Below are 22,419 nucleotides of genomic sequence, written 5' to 3'. Positions count from 1 at the left end.
TCCGAGATTATTCTCCCAGGAAAATACCCAAGGGTGGGGCTTTCAGGTGCCACTCATGTTCCTTCTCAGGAACCCAGGGGCTACGGCCCTTTGCCCCTTTTCCCCACTACGCCCTTTTCCAAGGGAATTCAGAATTTCAGAGACTCTGACACTAAGTCTTTCTATCTCCAGATGAGAGCGAAGTTCTGTCCATGTGTGGGTTGGCCAAGCACAGTTCCAAAGCAGAGGACCAAGAGAAGAATCCCTGGCATGCCAGCATCACCATCAGAGTAAGTTCAACAGTCGCTCTTACTCAGGCCTATTGAGTAGAATCAGGACTCGAAGAATATTGTACTTACTTTGGTAACAATTGTGAGGTGACCTGGGTTGGAGCCAGGGCTGCCTGGTTATTTGGACATATAGAAAGTGTTTGTGCCAGGCTGTAGGCTGGCTGGCAACCATGGCACCTAAGGCTGCAGCCACTGCGCTTATGGAAGTTGCCAAACTGGGAAAGGAGAAAGCATGTTGTGGTTGCCTAGTAACCGCAGGCCACTTTCTAGGACCCTAAGACCCTGGAAAGCACAGGTCCCTCAGATGCTATCTTCTTCTTGCTGATCACTGTTTGCAGTCCCTTTGGACCAAAAAAATTGATCTGGCTGGCTGAAGGACACCTGTCAGTCCTTCAATTTTTTGACACAGACAAGGGATCAGGGGAGGGTTACAAGTCTGAGCTGAGCCCAGGGAAATAGCACACAGGCACTGCTTCTCCTTTAACAATCCTCATTTTTCTCTCTCTTCCAAATCTAAGCGTGGTGGGAGTGGATTTGAGCACTGTAAAGGATCCCTTATTTCTGAATACTTTGTCTTGACGGCAGCCCACTGCTTCACCATAGATGATGCAGCTGAGCAGATATCTGTCAGGATAGGTAAGCCAAATTCTCTGAAGGTGGGAAGGGATAGAAGGAAGGAATACAATTACCCACTGGCCACAAAACACACACATACAGGGCCCAATCCTACCCAACTTTCCGGGGCCGATGCAGCTGCAATTCAGCCCTGAGAGTTGAAAACAAACATTCCCGAGAGTTGAAAACAAACTCACCTGGAGGAGACCCCAGTGACTGCCCCCCACCGCATGCCCTACTGGCTTGGCTGCATCAGCACTGGAAAGTTGGATAGGACTGGGCCCACAAGCTTGTATGTTCTTGTGCCTAACAGCAGTTGGACATGCAGAAATCAGCAGGTGATGTTGTCGTGACATGGAGACAAGCATCATTGCCTGCTAATATTTGCAGGTGTCTCCAGGAAGTCCACATTTTATCCTCATCTTCCCTAGGTAAGGAAAACTACAAAGTGGTTGCACTTCGATCCCACCCAGAGTACATCATTGGGAAGCTACGAGAAAAGGGAATCCCGGAATTCTATGATTATGATATTGCCCTGGTGAAACTTGACAAAAAAGTCACATTTTCTTCCTCTGCAAGGTAAGATAAAGGAGATGAAAAAGAAAAGGAAAAGAGGTTTGAATTTTGACTCCACCAAGAGTGGAGAATCTCACATGGGCTCCAGAGGGAAGGAGCATAAACATGTGATGTTACAGATAGCACAGGTGAGCTACTATAAGGTACAGTGAGGAGTGTTGTAGCTTAGTGGTAAGAACACCAGTTCTGCATCCAGAAGGCTGCAGGTTTGATCCCAGATTCCTCATGTTTTAAATTTTCTGGTCTTAATTATTTGTGAACTGCTTTGCAAGGCAGGATACAAACCAATAATGGAAATGAATGCCTAATATATTCAGACAGCTGCCAACTTAAATATTGTTGTTGTTGGCAACCTTCAGTCTCGAAAGACTATGGTATCGCGCTCTGAAAGGTGGTTCTGGCACAGCGTCTAGTGTGGCTGAAAAGGCCAATCCGGGAGTGACAATCCCTTCCACACCGGGAGCAAGTGCAGTCTGTCCCTGGTCTGTCTCCCTGGCTATGGGCCTTCCTTCTTTGCCTCTTAGCCTCAGACTGTTGGCCAAGTGTCTCTTCAAACTGAGATAGGCCATGCTGCACAGCCTGCCTCCAAGCGGGCCGCTCAGAGGCCAGGGTTTCCCACTTGTTGAGGTCCACGCGTAAGGCCTTCACATGCCCAATCTTGTCTGATCTTGGAAGCTAAGCAGGGTCAGTACTTGGTTAGTACTTGGATGGTTAGTACTTGGATGGGAGACCGCCTCAGAATATCAGGTGCTGTAGGCTTACACCATAGTCTTTCGAGACTGAAGGTTGCCAACCAACTTAAATATACAACTTGACAAAGCAGCTTGGAGGTTTGATTGCCAGTAATTCCTGTGCTGCTTTTATGGGCGCTCTTTGCAAAAATCAGCACAAGAAACTATCATAATGAGGTGGGGCGCAAGAAATGCAAGTGCTTCGCTTTTAAAAAAGAGATGGTGAGACTTAAGTTTGCCTGGCATGGAATCTTCCCTCCCATCCACAAATTCCTGGTATGTGGAGACGGTCTGTACATTGTTACTTCAAGGAAATGCTCTCTGCACCAGCTCAGGGCATTTTCATCCTTCTGAACATCTTGAGTTTCAGATCCCTTTTATTAGGCTAGGTATTTCATGCCAAGCTTGAGCTCTGGCACAGATTAGGCCTGGGATTTAAGGCTAGTGTTGTGGTCACATCCTGAGGTGGGAGGTGTGTATCAAGCATTTGGCTTCAAGGAAGTGAGAAGACGTTGGTTCTGACAGCGAATAGACAGATGGGAGATTGCTTTCACTTTGTTTGGGCAGCGTAACCATCATGATAAGGCAAGATGTGGGCCAGTTTGATGCCCTGCTCATTTCTCTTTGGTACTCCCTTTCCACAGACCAGTCTGCCTCCCATGCACAGCAGGAACCACCCGTGCTCTGAGGAAGCCCCATCCACAAACCACCTGTAGGGAGCACGGTAAGAGATAGTCTCCCTTGAGAGTGGTCCACTGGTCTTTGAGATGCTACAAGCAGCTCTGGTAGCAGATGTCCATGACTTGCTTAGAAAGTAGGAAGACCCATGTGCTTAGCTATGGTGCAAAATCAGGCCTACACACCTGCCTTCCTCCCCCACACTGCCTGACGTCTGAGGGCCCAATCCTATCCAACTTTCCAGCACCAGTGCAGCTGCAATACAGCCCAGAGGTAAGGGAACAAATGTTCCCTTACCTCTGAGCTGTATTGCAATGTTCCCTTACCTTGAGGTAAATGTTCCTTTACCTTGAGGAGGCCTCTGTGACTGCCACCCTACCACAGGGTGCAGTGCACACCCCATTGGCACAGCTGCACCTGCCCTGGAAAATTGGATAGGATTTGGCCCTGACTCAGTAGATTAGAAGCAAAACCATTCCAAGATCGCATCTTCACTAGCCCTTTCTCTGGAATTGGCAACCTTTTATGGAGGCCCACTTTAATGGAGGATCTAGATAATGGCACTGCCAAATTACTGTAGTCCAGCATTATGAGTTGCTTTCTTGTGTTTTTTCGTATTTGATTAGTTGTGGCTACCCCCCCCCCCAAAAAAAAGATGGCAGTACACGCCTGCAAACTGAAAATGGTGTTGTTGAGGCTTTTTAGGGGTTATTGTCCCTTTAAGCGCTTCATGGTTTGCAGTTTCTGCCCATTATATTGCTTCCCATTCAGCACAATTTGGGGTTTAGTGACAAGTTTCCTGTTAGTCAGCTCCTGATTCTGAAAAGGAAAGGACTGGTTGCTAGATTTGTTTCATTATTTTTTTTTCCTTTCTTTTATAGCAAAAATAGTGGTATTTTGCTATAAAAGAAAAAAAATAATGCAAAGAAATCAGTAATGAAAGCCTCTTTTCGGGGAATAGAAACTCAATCATTGGGGCAATTCAGGGACAATTCATCCCTGATTTTCTCACTGCTCTGGGAAAGGGGCAATAAAACAGTTAGAACCTGCAGGGATGAAACTTTTAATTAACATAAAGGGATCTTTACTGAATGAAGTTTGCTTGTGAGTAAACATTATTGCTTGATAACACAGGACTATATCGTTAGGTGGAATCACCTTTTTAATTCCACTTCCAACGAACGCAAAAAAGCAATGCTTGGGCAACACAGAAGGAGATAGGTGTGGAAGCATCCCAAGAGAGAGGAAACCATTTTATGTATCATAGATACTAGAGGAGTATTATCTCATACTCTGGACTGTACTTGTGCTACTCTTGTCAAAAGAGTTGACCACTTCTGTCCTCCTTGAATGACCCACCATGCTTTCTCTGCTCCTCCTGTCCTCTTATCAGTTACAGTACTCTTTATAGCCATGTGCGTGTGATGCACCCCAGGCACATCACATGTGGTGTTCTTTGCTTCCCTCAGAGCAAGAACTCCTGCCTCTCGGAAACATTCGTTCTTTCTTCGTCACCAGCTGTAAACATGAGGCTGCAGCAGAGTCTGGGCTGAGTCGGAGAACTGTGCGGATCAAGACAGGTGAAAAGGTGAGAGTGGCATCTAGGTACCATTTTGAACAAAGCAACTCGCTCAGCTTCAAAAAAATAAATAAGAGAGAGAAAAAATGAGAACTCCAAATAGCTCATGTTTATCCCCAAAAGGGCTCTGGAAGATTGTATAGTAAAATAATTAGGAGTGCCATCTGATTAAGAAATGTCAATGAATTAATCATATGAGAGTTGATCAACTGGATACATATGAGATACACCCTCTCAGACAGGCCTGGCACAACAGACTCAGGCAGATAGGCAGTTGCGCAGCTGGACAGCAGCTGGGCCCATAACCTGTTGCAGAGAGCTAGCAGCCCAACGCTCAGTGTGACTATCTCCCAAGGCCAGACCACAGCACTCCCGGGAATGAAAACGACACACGGCAGATGTCCTCCACCAAATGTCCTTTACTATGTACAGTATATACAGATCAAGGCAGACTTGATAAGCAAACAGTCCAGTAGCACACGAGTCACGAAACACACTGACGTAGCCTTCGGCACAAAATCCAGTCTGCATCTCCCACACAGGAGCTTGCCCTGGCTGGAGTATATACTCACTTCAGCCAATCAGAGTGAGCCATTTTCTGCTGATGTGCTGAGTCACTGTGGGGTGACATACCAGGTGACAGTCCCTGCTGCCTTGGTGTTGCATCAGCCACTCCCATGATGCTAGGCTCAGTCAGGCCAAGGCATCAGGGCCTGGTTCTATCCAGCCTGCAAATTACCAGCAGGCCTGGGGCTGATACCTTAACATGATCAGTTGATCAATTGGATACAGAAGTTCTAACAAACAAGGATGTTCTTGTTTTTTTAGACAATGTGTGGCAAAGGGTTTTAATTTGTTAATCTAACCCAGTGGTTTTCAAACTGTGTTTTGAGACTGGTGCAAATACCTCAGAAGCATGTCAGAAAGTCTGCAACACGGTCCGTAATGGTAGACAAGCTTCTCTAAAAGAGAGCTTACCCGACACTACCAATCTTCAACATGCAATGGGGAGGTGGTGTTTCAGGCACAGACTCCACTCGCCCAGAGTGACAGCAAGGCCTAACAGGTGAGTCTGCACTCTGTGAACTGACAGTCCACCCTAGAACATACCCAGATCCTCTGCAATGCTCAGTGCACTAGCACCAACTACTTTCCCAGTAGCCCAGGTGCCAAGTCCATATTTGACATTGAAACATAGGGTTGGAACCCTGCTGGGGAAAGACTGACTGAAGGTAGGTAAAATTCAAGCTGAAAGTACCCTTCTCTTGCCCACTGCTTATTCCTTGGCTAAGCCCTGCAGATGCCTAGGGTCGGAGCCTAGACCTCCTTTGAAGACTCCTGGAGGCAGGAGACAAGGGCTGTTCTTGTGGCAAACCCAGTGAAGTGAGGTGCCACACACACACAGATGCTACTGTTGTGGTTCCCTCAGCAACCAAGCATCTGGCCAACTCGAGGAGGTCAAGATAGTTTGGCCTTATTGTCACCTGCAGTCCAAAATATGAAACTCATTCTCTGAGAATGAGGCCCCAAAAAGAATGGATACTGGAACCTTAAAAAGTGTCAGTTGGGTACATCAGGATGCCTCAATAAACCTTCCTTTCCATCTCTCCCCTCAGAAATCGGCCTGTGAGGCACATGCCAAGAGAGCAAAACACTACGTAAATGTCACTGATGTCTCCCAAGTGGTGACTGAACGCTTCCTGTGCACGGGGGGTATTGATCCTGAAGTGGATCCCAACACTTGCAAAGGTGAGGAATAGCAGCTTCTTCATAAGGTAGCCTCTTCTTTGGGCACCCAGAAGTCAGTCACCCACTAGTCAGTCAAGCTAGGTGAGCTTTGTCCTCAGCACTAGGGCTGCATGCATAGGAAGACTGGCAGGGAAATAGTATTAAGTGCTTTTGGAGAGGTTGTTTAGGAAGTCATGCCTTATTCCTGTAGTTTTTCCTCACAATTTTTTTATAGCAGGCCTATAAAACGTTTGCTTCTCACAGAGGACCACATAACATTGAGAGCATATTCGATACTGGTGTGCTGGTTTCTTTTAAATCCATAGTAGCCATATTGGGCTCTCTGTGGATTGGGATAATGGGAACCCTCTAACCCAGTGGTTCCCAAACTGTGAGCCATAGCTCTCCAGGGAGCCATGGAAACCAGCCAAGGGAGCTGTGAAATCCTTGCAGAAAAAACCACCACCCTATTCAATGTATAGAAGCCCTAATGGGGAGCTGCGGCCAATGGCCCAGTAGATCAAGGGAGCCGCCTGTTGAAAAAGTTTGTGAACCATTGCTTTAACCCAGTGTTTCTCAAATTGTGGGTCGGGACCCACTTGAGCCAATTTCAGGTGGGTCCCCATTCATTTCAATATTACTTGATGCTCCCATGGTGTGTGACTGCATTTGGACAAATGTTACAGATCTGTACTTTGAACAGGCTACCTGTATATGCTTTTAACAATGATAGCCAATAGGACTTACTCCTGGGTAAGAATGGGTAGTATTGCAGCATAGGATTGTTAAAACTCTTCCTGCTTGAGATGTCACCTCCGGTCATGACATCACTTCCGGTGGCTCCTGACAGATTCTCATTCTAAAAAGTGGGTCCCAGTGCTAAACGTTTGAGGACCACTGATTTAACCCTTTGCCCCCTGATTCACATCTCCCCACTGCTAATGAAGGAGTCCTTCATTGCTCCTTTAGCCTATTCATGTCTGACCATCACTACACGATTGTAGTGATGATCTGCTCATCTTTTCATTCTGATGTGGGCCCAGTTGTTGCAGAAGTGGCATCTTGTCATGGAACCAACCAAGAGTCCTGACTCCCACCACCCTTCTCTATTCCAGACCCCCTCCCCTACCCGAGCACTAAAACTGATGCCATTTTTCCTTCTCCAGGTGATTCTGGCGGGCCCCTCATTATTGACAAAAGACTACGTTACGTCCAGGTGAGTGGGTACTTAGAGAAAAATGATGTGGGTTGCTTGCACACTAGGACAAGATAGAATCGCAGGTATGCAGCATTTGGCTGCATTGGTGTCTGGATTCTCTGTATGAAGTGAGTGACCAAAGGATAGCAAGTCCTCAAAGAACAGCTTGTGTGGAAGCAAGTTCATATTTCATGCTCTGACTATAATTGGCATTTCTATGTCTTATGCCTCTCATAACTGGAGCTGCATATCCCCTGATTCTATGACTGTGCCCTACAAGTGCAACTTTTTGCATATGGTGGAAAAATCCTCATGAAGAATCCCTCATTCAAAACCTGAATTTCAGTTTTTGTAAATGTTCAATTTGGTAGACAAAACTCTTGGTTCAATCCAAACTGCTTGATCTGCTTCACTGATGGTGCTAGACAGAGCCAACCTGCCTGTAGGGTGATCGCCTTAGGCAACGGATTGGCAGAGGCAGTGCTCCCAGTGTGCTTCCACCTCACCACATCATTGGCTAACCAGCTAGCTCCCATCCCACTTACTGGGCAGCACTATCATCATTATTGATGAGCATCTGTCTCTGCCTTTTCAATAGAGGGTGGGGAAAGAAGAGCAGAGTAGCATGGTGGTAGATTAGAGCAAAGACGCTCCAGGCCACCACTACTCTACTTCTCCACACTTTCATCTCTGCCCTCTACCTTTTAAAAAGTCTGAGCAGGAGGAGGAGAAATGGTACCACCCTCCTACCACCAGGTAAGGTGAGAGCAAGGCAGGGAGAAACATTGTGAGGATAGTACAGCTGGGAAGAAGTGGAAAGCAAAAGAAAAGATCTCAGGAAAATCAGGGATGGAGGAAGATCCACTGGACAGTAACACAGACGCATTATGCACTCTATATGTTAAGGTGGCACTGGGGGGATGTGAGCTAGGCCTGCTGGGGCTTTCTTCAGAGTGGGCCCTAGAAGGGACTTCTCATTTCTCATTCAACTCTTCTTATCCCTCTGCAGGTGGGTGTGATCAGCTGGGGAGTGGTTGATGTCTGTAAAAACAGGAAGATTCCTAAATGCAACAGAGACAAATATGTGGTGGACCGTGCCCCTGCGCATGCCCGGGATTTCCATATCAACCTCTTCAAAGTCTTGCCCTGGCTCAAGGTAGAGCTACAGGAGGAGGGGCTGGATTTCCTACCATGAGAGGAAAGAGGACTCCCTGCTCCACATTCTGCCAACTTGCACTTCTCTATCCTATGTGGGATGCGCTATATAAATAATTGTCTTCAAATCCTGTAAAGTGAATGAAATACTCACAATTGTGTATTAAATTGCATGATGTAGGAAAAACAGAGATGTGAGACCAACTTTCATTACTTCATTTCAGATTCAGTAATGGGGGGGGGATGTTCAGTGGCATAGGGATATTTTAATTAATAGAAGAGCAATATATATTTTGGGGGGGGGAATCAGCAGTGAGAGATGTGCATATTTCTCACAGCCACAAATGTGATATTTGGGACAGACTTTAAGGGAAGCATCCATGGGTCAGTGGCAGAGCTTTGCATCCATAAAGTCTTGGTGATTCATTGTCCCACGCTCAGGTCAAGCAACAACAAAAGGAATTAATGTAATATGCACACAGGAATTAATGTAATATGCACACAGATTTCACCAAACTGAAATAAGTTCTTTCCAATTTGGGCTACTATGATGTAAAAGCCTAGGGTTGCAGACCACAAACAGGGATTCTAGCAAAGAAGGCCACAGGTCAAAAGAATGGTCTGGGGGTGGAGTATCTGATGGTACAGAAAGGTTCTGAAGAGCACATAGTACTTAGGAATCAAGGGATAACCTTGATTACAATTGTGTGTTGGCAACCTTCAGTCTCGAAAGACTATGGTATCGCGCTCTGAATGGTGGTTCTGGCACAGCGTCTAGTGTGGCTGAAAAGGCCAATCCAGGAGTGACAATCCCTTCCACACCGGGAGCAAGTGCAGTCTGTCCCTGGTCTGTCTCCCTGGCTATGGGCCTTCCTTCTTTGCCTCTTTGCCTCAGTCTGTTGGCCAAGTGTCTCTTCAAACTGGGAAAGGCCATGCTGCACAGCCTGCCTCCAAGCGGGCCGCTCAGAGGCCAAGGTTTCCCACCTGTTGAGGTCCACTCCTAAGGCCTTCAGATCCCTCTTGCAGATGTCCTTGTATCACAGCTGTGGTCTACCTGTAGGGCGCTTTCCTTGCACGAGTTCTCCATAGAGGAGATCCTTTGGGATCCAGCCAATTTACAATTACATTACAATTATGTAAGTGAATAAACCTTTCTGAAGTGAAGAATGCTTTGGAGCATGTGCAAAGAACCCTTCCCTTGCTTCTAATTCTCGGTAAAGTTGAATTGAGGCAGGGATTGAAGGTCAGAGTACGACAATCAGCCAGATGAAATCTCCCTCCCTGCTCTGAATGTCTCATAATGTCTCACTAGTGAATGCAAGCCAGAATGTCAGAACACAGAGTACTACAAACCACAGGGTAGAACACATATTTTGAGACTGGAAAAGCCAGGCTGGCTGGTAGTGGCACAACCCAGGGCATGTGGCCCAAATTGGGCTACTTAGATCTGTGTCACCTGAAGAGATGCTGCAGATTCGAGCAGCCAGGCTGCCCAGGAGGGGGGTTTGAATCTGGCCTAAGTCCCAGATCCTGGCGCCACCCTCCTCCTGGGGCTGGTCTGCCTACATGCCAGAACACCCCTGCAACACCTCCTGCCCGCCCTCCCCAGACCACCATGCTGACAAATCTCTAGGCTGAAACCTGAGCAGACAGCCTTCAGGGTATTTTTTGTAGATTCTGTCAAGCCCGAGTTAGCACAACCCCAAAGATAAAACAAGCAAGATTTATTGATTAATAATTAAACAAAATCAGAGCTGGTCACATTCCATCCGTCAGACTGGGATTGCCACACAGGGCTCAGAACATATCCTCATTGTAGACCACCTGGGAACGCTTGTCTCGGTGAGAGCCTTTGACACTGTTCTTCACAGCTGAAAGGGGGAGCAGTAAGTCAGGAAGCAGTACATCAGCAAGAGAAAGATACTGCGCTCCCCCATTCACCTCCAGCTCTGTTCCCAAAGTCAATAAATACACAAACCCTGGGGGCTTTGGAGGTAGCCCACCAGATCCTTTTGCTTATTTATTTTAAAATATTTCTGGGTCGCTTTCAGTCAGGTTGACATGGGACAAGACCAAATCATAAGGATTGTGGTCCTAAACCCCATTAAGATAAAGAAATATTTTGGCATTTAAACTGTTTTTAATCCTTTTCATTCCAATAACTGGACCACATCACTGACTACATGAAACATAAGAACAGCCCCGCTGGATCAGGCCATAGGCCCATCTAGTCCAGCTTCCTGTATCTCACAGCGGCCCACCAAATGCCCCAGGGAGCACACCAGATAACAAGAGACCTCATCCTGGTGCCCTCCCTTGCATTGGCATTCTGACATAGCCCATTTCTAAAATCAGGAGATTGCACATACACATCATGGCTTAACTTGCCTTCTTGGCAGCCCATTTCTGTGTGATGTGAGGGACACCATTCAACACCAAGATATTGGGATGATATCTGATACACACACATGGTCAGGAACAAATTCTGTCCAGGTAGTCCCCTGCTTAAGGACATATGACTTACAGCTGTCCCACTGTAAGGACAGCTGCATCATGCTTCTACTCTGACTTTTTGCACAAGCACGATTGCTGGTTTGAAAGAGGTAGATGTGTTTTGGAGATGCAAAAATGGTAGGTAAAGGGAAACCAATACTGTACTTAATAAAATTATTCTTCTTAATTGAATTAGTTGAATTCAAGACTACCCCCCCCCCAAGACTTGATCTCCTCCATCCTTGTTTCAGCATCCCGGTTACTTACCCAAAGAACCCCAGACAGATTTGCCAGTGGCTGCATCCAACATGGGCTGCTTACGGGCAATGCTGACCTTCAACTGTACATCTTCCACAATAGCACCGTTGAGCTGGAGGGAGAGCAAGAAATCGCCATCAACATATATAGAAATTGCCAACCAGTTCATACAGAAATTTGTGCAGGTCCTGACAGTAATCACTAATTTATATTGTTGGCATCCTTCAGTCTCAGAAGACTATGGTGTCACGCTCTGAATGGTGGTTCTGGAACAGAGTGTCCTCTCCAGTGCGCGAAGCCTGGGTAAAGAAGGTATGGAGGATAGGCTGTTACCCATGCAGAAAATCCCTCCCCCACGTCGCTGAAATGGTCCAATGGAAAGGCAGAGGCCAATACGGTTGGTTCCAGCGGCGTCGCAGGAGTTGCCAGAACGTGACTGTGTTCAGCCATGAACTGCCTCAGGGACTCCGGCTCCAGATTTTGCCTCGAGGTTGATTCCTGAAGCCTTTTCCATAACTGGATGTAGCCACAAGGCAGTGGAGGTTTGGGATCAGAGTTTTCCTTCTCTCAGATGAGCTGCCTTCCCAGGCTGACGAGTCCCATCTACCTGGTGGCTGTTTAGTTGCCTCTTACGACAAGTACAGTCAAACCAAGGGCCTATTCTTACCCCCAGCGCCCAGGGGAATTTATATTCCCCAGGTAATTTATATTACCAATGGTATATATCAGGGGTGCCCAAATCCCAGCCCTAGGGCCACTTGCGGCCCTCAAAGACTCCCAATCAGGGAGCCCTCAGTCCTCAATGAGCCTCAGGCCCTCCGGAGACTTGCTGGAGCCTGCGCTGGCCTGATGCAACTGCTCTTGGCATGACGGCCAACTCTTCGACCTCTTGCATGAGCTGTGGGATGAGGGCTCCCTCCACTGCTTGCTGTTTCACATCTGTGATGCAGTAGCGGCAGCAAAGAAAAGGCCGGCCTTGCTTTGTGCAAGGCCTTTTATAGGCCTTGAGCGATTGCAAGACCTTCATTCATTCATATAAGTTCCATCTCTAATAAATTCATTTAAGTAAATTTATTCAAATTTGAAATTTAGATCATTTCTTTTTTTTCTGTTCCCAACACAGTGTCAGAGAGAGGATGTGGCCCTCCTGCCAAAAAGTTTGGACACCCCTGGTATATATCATAATATATTATATGAAAGCCAGGACATGTAGTGGTTCTGGAAATAGAGCTGGAAGATCCAGGTTCAATTTCCACTCAGAAATGAACCTGAGTGACCTTGGACCGGTCACTAAGCCTCACCTACCTCACAGGACTGTTGTGAGGAGAAAGGAGGGAAAGAACTATATAACCCATCCTGAGCTCCTTGGAGGAAAAGTGGTATAAAATGTGAAATAAAATATATTAAACGTCCAAATAATTACAACAGTGGCTGAAGGATCCCATCCCAGAGTGTGACCCCCGCCTTTTCTCAGACGTGCTACAAGCAGCAAGGACAGTACCTCAGCAATGGCTTGATCTGCTGACTCCATCTTCTCAAAAGTGACAAAAGCACAACTGTGGAGAGGAAAATAAATATTTATTTAAAGAATTTATACTCCCGCCGACAATCCAGGTGGCTTACAGAATTAAAAACAACAATGATAACACATTAAAAACAATTAAAACAATGAAGCAAGGCAAACCCCAACGGATCACATAAAACCGTGAAAATTATGTTTGATTAAAACGTCAGCCCATCTTGCCGGCTATCGAATGCAATCCTGAATAAAAAGGCCTTAAGGTTTCCAAGGAGGGAGCTATTCCTCATTCCCTCAGGAGGGAAATCCACAACTGGGGTGCCACCACTGAGAAGGCCCTGTTCCTTAGCCACTGGTGCCCCTGTTCCTCAGCACCTGCGGTCCCAGTCCTGCTTCTTGCCACTACTCACTTGCGGGGGTTGTCCATGGAAAGGTCAATGATGTTCCCGAAGGCAGAGAAAGCGGTGCGCAGCATGGTTTGGTTCATGTCTGCTCCGTACACGTACACGGTATTCCCTTTGCGTGGGGCTCGCCGGTCTGGGAAAGAATCTGACCCTGGGTTGGGAGAAGGATGGAAAGGCAGGTCAGAAACAGGCCTAGAAGCACAAAAACTGTCAAGAGTCTTGCAGAACCTTCAAGGCAAACTTATATTATGGAATATGGCCAATGGCCTCACACTCCTCTCATGCTGCCATCTCTCTGCCTTTGTATTACGATACATCCCTGCCTCTGATCTTTGCTCCTCTAGCCCCCCTACACCCACCTATCTAGTAGTCTCCTGCTTCTTTAAACAAATCCAACTGTCCTCCCTTACTCCCCAGCAGTAACAGCCTTAAAAGAGCAGGAGCCCTATCTCAAGGTTGCTTCCCTGCCTATTTCACTTCACGCCTTTCAAGCTAAGATGGCTCTTCTGTAGTCCTTTGGGGGCAAGTTGCGAGAGGAAGGGGCAGTGTGTCATCCCCAAGATGGACATCCTCCCATGCACTGGACGGGGCAACACCACAAATGATGGGAATGGTCATGCACCATCACCCCACACCCACTGGTTTGGGGGCTATAACATTTGACGGAATGTTTGACAGAATGAAAGAACATTTGACATTTCGCTGTGGTTTGTTTTATGGCATTACCCATGAAATCACACATCAAATGATATATAACGTGATGGTATTATTCAAAAATACCACAATTTTAAAAAATTTTGGCCAGTGGTGTCACCCTCCTGTGCACATCACCCGGTGAGGCCTGCACCCCCCCCTCCGCAACGCCACTGGGGAGAAGCCACTTAGCTGGGACATGCCTGATTGCACAGGGCAAATTAAAACTGCCTACAGGAAAACAAATGCCAGAGGAGAGAGAACAGCCATGTGGACATAGCAGTACTCTATGGGTGTTACTTAGAAAACATTAGGAGCTTTGGCACAGCCAGAAGATTTTTATATGGGATGTCATATGCATGGCTAAGGATGTCACCTGCGCAGCTAAAGCGAGGTCAGTTATTTTTGTTCCAGAGCCTTCCCAAACTTGTTGGACACCAAACCCTCTTGAGATCTTACCTACTCTCCCAGGCTCCCTGGTTCCCAACTGACCTCTGCTTGCTATCGGCTATAGGTGTGGCTTACCCAAAGAACCCTCCAACCTGATGCCAGGCTCTCTTCACAACATCATAATGCGCACCAAGAGGGCACTACACATGTACTCTAGCTCCAAGATGCCCCCTCTGGAAGACCCGAGAATTTCTTACGGCGAAAGCTGCCCTCTCTGTCGCGGTCACGCTCTCTGTCTCGGTCACGATCACGATCACGGTCTCTGTCGCGGTCCCTGTCTCGGTCTCGGTCTCTGTCTCGGTCCCTGCTGCGATCCCTGCTGCGATCCCGATCATAGTCCCACTCAAAGCCACGCAGGTTTTCACCCCGATCGGATTCCTTGTCCGTATCCCTGCTTGCTTCTGGATCTTTCTCTGGATCCCGCAGTCGATCGCTAGAACTCACAAAGCTGGAAAACAGCATGCAAGAAGGGGGCAAGATGGGCAGGTGTATCTTAATCATCATCATCATCATCATCCACCTTTATTGGCATATGAGGGCAGGCGTATCAACAACGTTACAACATTCGGAAAGGATGAGTTTTAAAACCCCTGTTCCCATCCTGTAGGTGGGTGGAACCTGGACAGCATGACAGTAGGAGACTGACGGCTCAGTCCTATGCAACTTTCCAGCACTGGTGCAGCCGCAATGCAGCCTTGAGGTAATGGAACAAATATTTCCATACCTTGAGGAGTCTTCTGTGACTGCCCCACCACCACAGGATGCAGTGCACGCCCCATTGGCATGGCTGCACCAGCACTGGAAAGTTGGATAGGACTGGGTCCTCGATGGGTTGCATGTAAAACACACCACCTGTAAGCCTTGTAGGACACAAGTGCTTGCAGCTCCATCACCAGGACTTCCCACCACTCTATGTTTCTCCGACATCTGACCAGATTATACCCCTCACAGAGGAGATTTTCTCACACCAAATTTCAAATGTGGCAATCGTCTTGATTTTATGACGCACTGAACTCGTATGAGCAGAACTAACCTTTCATAGAGAGACTTCCTCTGGGGGCGCCGTGACTAAAAGAAAACAAACAAAAAAAGTCAGGCATTTCACTGTAACAGAGTGTTGCAATCTGATGACTGGAACAACTTCATTTTCCTTCTAACCTTACCAAAGATCTGATGGACCCAGTTTTCTGCCTTCATTGTGTGTCTAAGAATATCATGTTGTAGATTCTAAGCACAGCAGCCAAACTCTGGCTCACAGGAAGTGTAAAAGCAATTTGTGGATAGCTCAAAACAGAGACATTGTTGCTCCTTAACATCTATTCCCTCGACTACTCCACACTGGAAGTTTGGTCTAAACTGCTTTCTTGGAGATCCATTGACTTCCTGCCGGAGTGGCATCCGGATGCACTTGGACCACAGTCAAACCACAAAGTTCTCCCTCTCTGTCTCCCACTACATAGGATGCAGCTTGCAACAACCCCAGGACCTTGGCAGCCTAACCCAAGATGCAACTGGGCTCACTCCACCATAGACAATTCTTAAAGACTTATTTCTGCACCTATGTCACAACACCTCTGGTTTGGAGAAACAGGAAAATCTCCATAAAAGAAACAAGATAGCCACCACAGCTGGGTACTGTGACCCAATGGCAAGGGAGAAGCAGAGCAGGATGGTCTCTCAAGCAAAGCAGGCCACACCGTTCTGCTCTAACCATTAGACTTCCCTCCCCTACCAGACAGGCCAAACTTCAGGTACCTCTTGGGAATCGTCATCCGCTGAGATACTGCGCTGAAACGGCTGGAAAGTCGGGGCTGGTCCTTTCTCTGGATCCTAAAAAACACACCAAGTTTAGGAGCATGTTGAACATGACCAGTTCCATCACACTGGTTCCATGACACCTCCTTGTTGATCCAGCTTACCTTTAGCTTTCCCTCCAGGGTGCGGGAACGCTTGAACCCAGAGTTCTTGTTCTCTGCTTTAATAGCGCTGATTGCCCCAGTCTTCACCAGCATCTTGGCCTGCTCTGTAGCAGTTGCTGTGTCCATTACTGGCTGGTCTGAGATGGCTGGGTGGGGGGGAGGAGAAAAAGAGAGAACCAGGGAATGCGTATTCTAGGTCCCAGCCGCCCCATTCCACCCCATCTCCTCCTCTCACAGAGGCCTGACTTACAGCGCTTAATTCCTCCCTGGCTGGCTTGACTGGTTGAACTCTGTTGCTTCTTCAAAGCCAGGAGAGCCTTTTTCTGGAGTGCAAAAAAAGTTGTTGAATAATAGGCATGTCCCATTCACTCTCCCTCCCTTTCTGTAAGGCATTACATGCATATGGGTGAAGTCAGGGTTCCCAGGCTTTGGTGACTGATCTTTGCCACAGGGGTGGTTTCTGCTGCAAGCCCAGCAAACCTTGCTCAGTGATTAGAGGATGTCATCTAGGCTGCAAGTGCAGCCTACCTGAGCACTCAGTCAGCTGATCTCCAGCAGCCAATCCCTAAACACCAAAGACTCAGATACGCTACCAAAACCGAGCAACTAGTTTGTGCGGCGATACAGCCTAAGTACATGCTCTGCTGGATCATGGGTTCCAGTGGATTTATGACTACAATCTGCTTCTGGCCTCTCTGATCCTTGTTAACTGCATTGAGACTAGGCCTGTTTGAGACCTATTTGAACTAACAGCCAGCTTCCCCAGGGTCTTGAATCCAATTTATGCAAGACAGACTCTTGCTAAGTCCAGCAATTTCCTGAAACTGTTAACAAAACTTTCTTATTCCCCTATCATGATGCATCCACTGAGCTGTAACTCATGGAAGGAGGCCTCAGGCCCCATCTCTGCTACTTCTAGCTCAGTGATGGTGAACCTACGACATGCATGTCAAAGGTGACATGCAACGTTGTGGCATGCAAAGACATGTTGTGGCATGTCACCTTTGACATGCATGTCACGCTGCCCAGGTTCCTAATTACACACACTCCATGTGCAGCCTCCCGTCCCCAGGCTTTTCTGCTGAAGTGAACAGAGCCGCACGTGCTTCTCAGTGCCCACAGCTCCTGTTTGTTTCAGAGAGAAGTAGTATAAAGAATTGCTTCTCTTTTGTTTGGGAGAGGAGGGTGACATACCAGCAAAGGCATTTTCCAAATTTATGACATGTCGAGCCCAAAATAATAATAATAATAATAATAATAATAATAATAATTTGTATTATATTTTTGTATTGGCAACCTTCAGTCTTGAAAGACTATGGTATTGCGCTCTGAAAGGTGGTTCTGGCACAGCGTCTAGTGTGGCTGAAAAGGCCAATCTGGGAGTGACAATCCCTTCCACACCGGGAAATAATAATAATAATAATAATAATAATAATAATAATAATAATAATAATAATAATAATAATAAACTTTATTCAAGGCGGTTTACATGGGCACGCTGTTCTAAATCCCCGTAGGGATTTTTACAATCGAAGAAAGGTTCTATCTTTCAAGAACCACAACATTTCAGGTGGATCTTTTATGATCTGGTATCACATTCTGGCCTCCGATTTCCTCCCACGCAAGCTGACAAGCAGCTCCTTCATCTCTCACATGGAGGGCAGCCAAGACGCGTCTTCGCTCAACCAAAGAGCAGGTGGAATAACTCGGCTCAGCTTGTCAGCTGCTTCAAGGTCTCACCATTCACAGTGCCGGTGGCCTCGAACTGGCGACCTGCGGATGTTATCTTCAGGCAAACGGAGGCTCTACCCTCTAGACCAGACCTCCTGCCCAAAATGTTCACCATCACTAGCTAACAATGATTTCATATAGCAGGGCTGGGGAGGACTGCTATATGTGAGAACTGCTTCCAAGCACAGCTGAGAACACTGGGCCAGGAAGACCAAGGGTCTGACTGAGGTTAACATAGGTTCATACGACTTCCCTACTGTTTTGCCTGGCCTGGCTTGCCTGAGATGGCACTTGCTCTCAGGGTTAACAAGAACTGACCTTCTTTTTCAGCTTGGCAAATTTTTTCTGCAGGGCTTCCTCTTCCTCTGTTAGCCCCGGTGGAAAGACAATCATGGTGTGGACTGGTGAGGACTGGTGAGGTCACTGCCTGGAATGGGAAGAAAATAAAACAGTCAAGTTAAGCACAGCTGTTGCTTTGGTGTGGCCAAACTGCAGTATGGCTGCTACGAAGGTGGAGAGAGCAGAGGCTTGGGACATAAGAACATAAGAATAGCCCCACTGGGTCAAGCCATAAGCCCATTTAGTCCAGCTTCCTGTATCTCACAGCGGCCCACCAAATGCCCCAGGGAGCACACCAGATAACAAGAGACCTGCATCATGGTGCCCTCCCTTGCATTGGAATTCTGACATAGCCCATTTCAAAAATCAGGAGGTTGCACATGTACATCATGGTTTGTAACCTGTAATGGATTTTTCTTCCAGAAACTTGTCCAATCCCCTTTTAAAGGCGTCCAGGCCAGATGCCATCACCACATCCTGCGGCAAGGAGTTCCACAGACCAACCACACGCTGAGTAAAGAAATATTTTCTCTTGTCTGTTCTAACTCTCCCAACACTCAATTTTAGTGGCTGTCCCCTGGTTCTGGTGTTATGTGAGAGTGTAAAGAGCATCTTTCTATCGACTCTGTCCATCCCCTGCATTATTTTGTATGTCTCAATCATGTCCCCCCTCAGGTGCCTCTTTTCTAGGCTGAAGAGGCCCAAACGTTGTAGCCTTTCCTCGTAAGGAAGGTGCCCCAGCCCCGTAATCATCTTAGTCGCTCTCTTTTGCACCTTTTCCATTTCCACTATGTCTTTTTTGAGATGCGGCAACCAGAACTGGACACAATACTCCTGGTGTGGCCTTACCATCGATTTGTACAACGGCATTATAATATTAGCCGTTTTGTTCTCAATACCTTTTCTAACGATCCCAAGCATAGAATTGGCCTTCTTCACTGCCGCCGCACACTGGGTCGACACTTTCATCAACCTGTCCACCACCACCCCAAGATCTCTCTCCTGATCTGTCACAGGCAGCTCAGAACCCATCAGCCTATATCTAAAGTTTTGATTTTTTGCCCCAATGTGCATGACTTTACACTTACTGACATTGAAGCGCATCTGCCATTTTGCTGCCCATTCTGCCAGTCTGGAGAGATCCTTCTGGACCTCCTCACAATCACTTCTGGTCTTCTCCACTCGGAAAAGTTTGGTGTCATCTGCAAACTTAGCCACCTCACTGCTCAACCCTGTCTCCAGGTCCTTTATGAAGAGGTTGAAAAGCACCGGTCCCAGGACAGATCCTTGAGGCACACCGCTTTTCACTTCTCTCCACTGTGAAAATTGCCCATTGACACCCACTCTCTGTTTCCTGGTCTTCAACCAGTTTTCAATCCAGGAGAGGACCCGTCCTCTAATTCCATGACTGTGGAGTTTTTTTAGTAGCCTTTGGTGAGGGACCATGTCAAATGCCTTCTGAAAGTCCAGATATATAATGTCTACAGGTTCTCCTGCATCCACTTTCAAAGAATTCTATAAGGTTCATGAGGCAAGACTTACCCTTACAGAAGCCATGCTGATTCTCCCTCAGCAAGGCCTGTTCATCTATGTGTTTTGAGATTCTATCTTTGATGAGGCATTCCACCATCTTACCCGGTATAGATGTTAGGCTGAACCGGCCTATAGTTTCCCGGGTCCCCCCTCTTTCCCATTTTAAAGATAGGCGTGACATTTGCTATCCTCCAATCTTCTGGCACCGTGGCCGTTTTGAGGGACAAGTTGCCTATTTTAGTCAAGAGATCTGCAACTTCATTCTTCAATTCCTTAATAATTCTTGGGTGGATGCCATCAGGGCCCGGTGACTTATTGATCTTTAATTTATCAATGAGGTCTGAAACATCTTCTCTTTTAACCTCTATCTGACTTAATTCCTTGGTCAGGAGGGGCTGTTCGGGCAGCGGTATCTGCCCGAGGTCTTCTGCCGTGAAGACAGATGCAAAGAACTCATTTAATTTCTCTGCCATCTCTAAGTCTCCTTTTATCTCCCCTTTCCCTCCCTCACCATCCAGAGGGCCAATCGCTTCTCTGGTGGGTTTCCTGCTTCTAACATATTTGAAGAAGCTTTCATTATTCCCCTTAATGTTGCTGGCCATGCGTTCCTCATAGTCTTGCTTGGCCTCCCGTATCACCTTCTTACATTTCTTTTGCCACAGTTTATGTTCCTTTTTATTCTCCTCATTAGGGCAAGACTTCTATTTATGGAAGGAAGCTTCCTTGCCCTTTACAGCCTCTCTAACTTGGCTTGTTAGCCATGCGGGCACCTCCTGGATTTGGTGGAACCCTTCTTTCTTTGTGGTATACACTTCCGCTGGGCCTCTGTTACTGTTGTTTTAAGCAGCCTCCATGCACTCTGGAGAGACTGGACTCTTTTTACCCTCCCTTTCAACCTCCTTCTAACCAGCCTTATCATTTGAGGGAAGTCCGCCCGTAGGAAGTCAAGGGTTTTTGTGAGAGACTTGCCCGGTATTCTTCCCCCAATGTGCATGTCGAAACAGATTGCAGCATGATCACTGTTCCCCAACGGCTCCGTAACATTGACATCTCTAACCAGGTCCTGAGTGCCGCACAATATTAAATCCAGAGTCACCTGTCCTCTAGTGAGCTCCATGACTAGCTACTCTGGCACAGTCATTTAGTATGTCAAGGAATCCAGTCTCCTTTTCGTGACCAGAACACAAATTGACCCAGACTATATGAGAATAATTGAAGAACCCCATGATTACAACCCTGTCCCTCCTTTCAGCTTTCTGTCCAGGTGCCTTAGGGATGACAAGAGACAGCAAGAGACCTGCATCCTGGTGCCACTCCCTTGCACCCGGCATTCTGAAAATCAGAATTCTAAAATCAGGAGGTTCTAAAATCAGGAGGTTGCATCTACTAAAATCAGGATGTTGCACTTCTGATTCTAAACTTCTGAAATCAGGAGGTTGCACCTACACATCATGACTTGTAATTTGCTATGGACTTTATCCTCCAGAAATCTGTCTAGTCCACCTTTGAAAGGCATCTAGGTCAGGTACCATCACCACATCCTGTGGCAAGGAGTTCCACAGACTAAGGGTGCCATCCTAACCCACTTTCCAGCAATGCAACTCTGAGGTAAGGGAACAAACACTGTCTAACCTTGAGGAGGCCTCCGTGACTGCCCCCCAACTGCAGGATGCAGCACATGCCCCCCTGGCACAGCTATGCCAGTGCTGGAAAGTGCGTTAGGATTGCGCTCTGAAAACATGCACGTATCCTGTGATGGACTTTTCCATCACAGAAATTTGCCCAATCCCCTTTTGAAGGCAAGCAGGCCAGATGACAACAGCACATCATGTGGCAAGGAGTTCCACAGGTTAACTGCACACTGGGGAAAGAACAATTTACCCAGCAAGTCCCATGTCCTCCAGAGTGCAGATCAACACAAGGGGTAGGTCTCCCAGACCCACAGTGCATCCAGTGTCAACACAGCCACCCCACGGATGAGACTCAGGCCAATCAACCCCCCCCCCACTCCACGGAGTTTGGTCAGCCAGTCCCATGATGCATCACTTCTGACGTCATCACTTATGCCCACTGTGCCTGCGCATCCCTCCACTCACCGCCTATTGCTTCTGTCTTCGGAGCTCGTGCCTCCTTTCTTCAGAGCCTTTCCTGGGCAACCATAGAGGAGGCGGGGCAAGCGACCCTAATTTGCATAACCTGCCCAGCAACGCGAAGCCTATTGGTTGATCAGAGGGAGACGGCTAGGGTTGATTTGCATAGCGGACGCTCATTGGTCGCATGGCATAACATGTCCCCGAGCATTCGAAGCACGTGACGTTCGGAGACCGGACACCTTCTCATTTGAATAGCAGGCTGTTCATTGGCTGGCGCGGAACGGATGAGCCAATCGTATTCCGCTTTACAGCGGCGAGCGAAGAGGTAGGAAAGCGCTAGAGTAACAGGTCAATATAGTACTTCCGCGGTCTCATTAGTGAACCTCCACCCAGGGGGGCAAGTGAGAGTGGCCCATAGAAATCAATGGAGAAACTCAAGATTTTAGCGTCGCAGTGAC

General features: G+C 47.3%; 2 protein-coding genes across 3 annotated transcripts in view; one reads left to right on the top strand and one right to left on the bottom strand.

The window, feature by feature from the left end:
• CFB (complement factor B) overlaps nt 1–8,718 on the top strand; it is a 59,661-nt gene extending 50,943 nt beyond the window's left edge. The window contains exons 29-36 of the mRNA XM_066613114.1: nt 172–269; nt 788–905; nt 1,316–1,463; nt 2,836–2,915; nt 4,339–4,457; nt 6,065–6,197; nt 7,343–7,392; nt 8,384–8,718. Of these exons, the coding sequence (XP_066469211.1) occupies nt 172–269; nt 788–905; nt 1,316–1,463; nt 2,836–2,915; nt 4,339–4,457; nt 6,065–6,197; nt 7,343–7,392; nt 8,384–8,569 (932 nt within the window). The 3' untranslated portion in view covers nt 8,570–8,718. The remainder of the gene's footprint in view (nt 1–171; nt 270–787; nt 906–1,315; nt 1,464–2,835; nt 2,916–4,338; nt 4,458–6,064; nt 6,198–7,342; nt 7,393–8,383) is intronic.
• A 1,520-nt stretch (nt 8,719–10,238) lies between these two features.
• NELFE (negative elongation factor complex member E) lies at nt 10,239–22,063 on the bottom strand. 2 transcript variants are annotated; one of them, XM_066615974.1, is made up of 11 exons: nt 21,965–22,063; nt 18,315–18,423; nt 16,516–16,588; nt 16,266–16,411; nt 16,102–16,176; nt 15,380–15,414; nt 14,544–14,794; nt 13,210–13,354; nt 12,782–12,836; nt 11,290–11,392; nt 10,239–10,400 (listed from the first exon to the last, which is right to left on the bottom strand). In XM_066615974.1, the coding sequence occupies exons 2-11, from the start codon at nt 18,387–18,389 to the stop codon at nt 10,327–10,329; spliced, it is 1,032 nt and encodes a 343-aa protein (XP_066472071.1). In that variant the 5' UTR covers nt 18,390–18,423; nt 21,965–22,063; the 3' UTR covers nt 10,239–10,326. The 2 variants fall into 2 exon arrangements, with proteins under 2 accessions (XP_066472071.1, XP_066472072.1); XM_066615975.1 differs by lacking the exon at nt 21,965–22,063 and adding an exon at nt 21,750–21,847.
• Between the last annotated feature and the right edge of the window lie 356 nt (nt 22,064–22,419).

The sequence above is a fragment of the Tiliqua scincoides genome, chromosome 2 (genome assembly GCF_035046505.1).
Source record: "Tiliqua scincoides isolate rTilSci1 chromosome 2, rTilSci1.hap2, whole genome shotgun sequence".
Classification (NCBI taxonomy): domain Eukaryota; kingdom Metazoa; phylum Chordata; class Lepidosauria; order Squamata; family Scincidae; genus Tiliqua; species Tiliqua scincoides.
Note: the sequence above shows the minus strand (reverse complement) of the source record. Positions and strands in the feature narration are given on the sequence as shown.

Excerpts from the sequence above, each read along its gene's own strand:
- NELFE (XM_066615974.1), bottom strand. The coding sequence starts at position 18,389 with ATGATTGTCTTTCCACCGGGGCTAACAGAGGAAGAGGAAGCCCTGCAG. Across the intron at positions 14,795-15,379 it reads AGGAAGTCTCTCTATGAAAG|CTTTGTGAGTTCTAGCGATC; the intron begins GTTAGTTCTGCT and ends GCTGTTTTCCAG. Across the intron at positions 11,393-12,781 it reads CAGATCAAGCCATTGCTGAG|CTCAACGGTGCTATTGTGGA; the intron begins GTACTGTCCTTG and ends CTCTCCCTCCAG.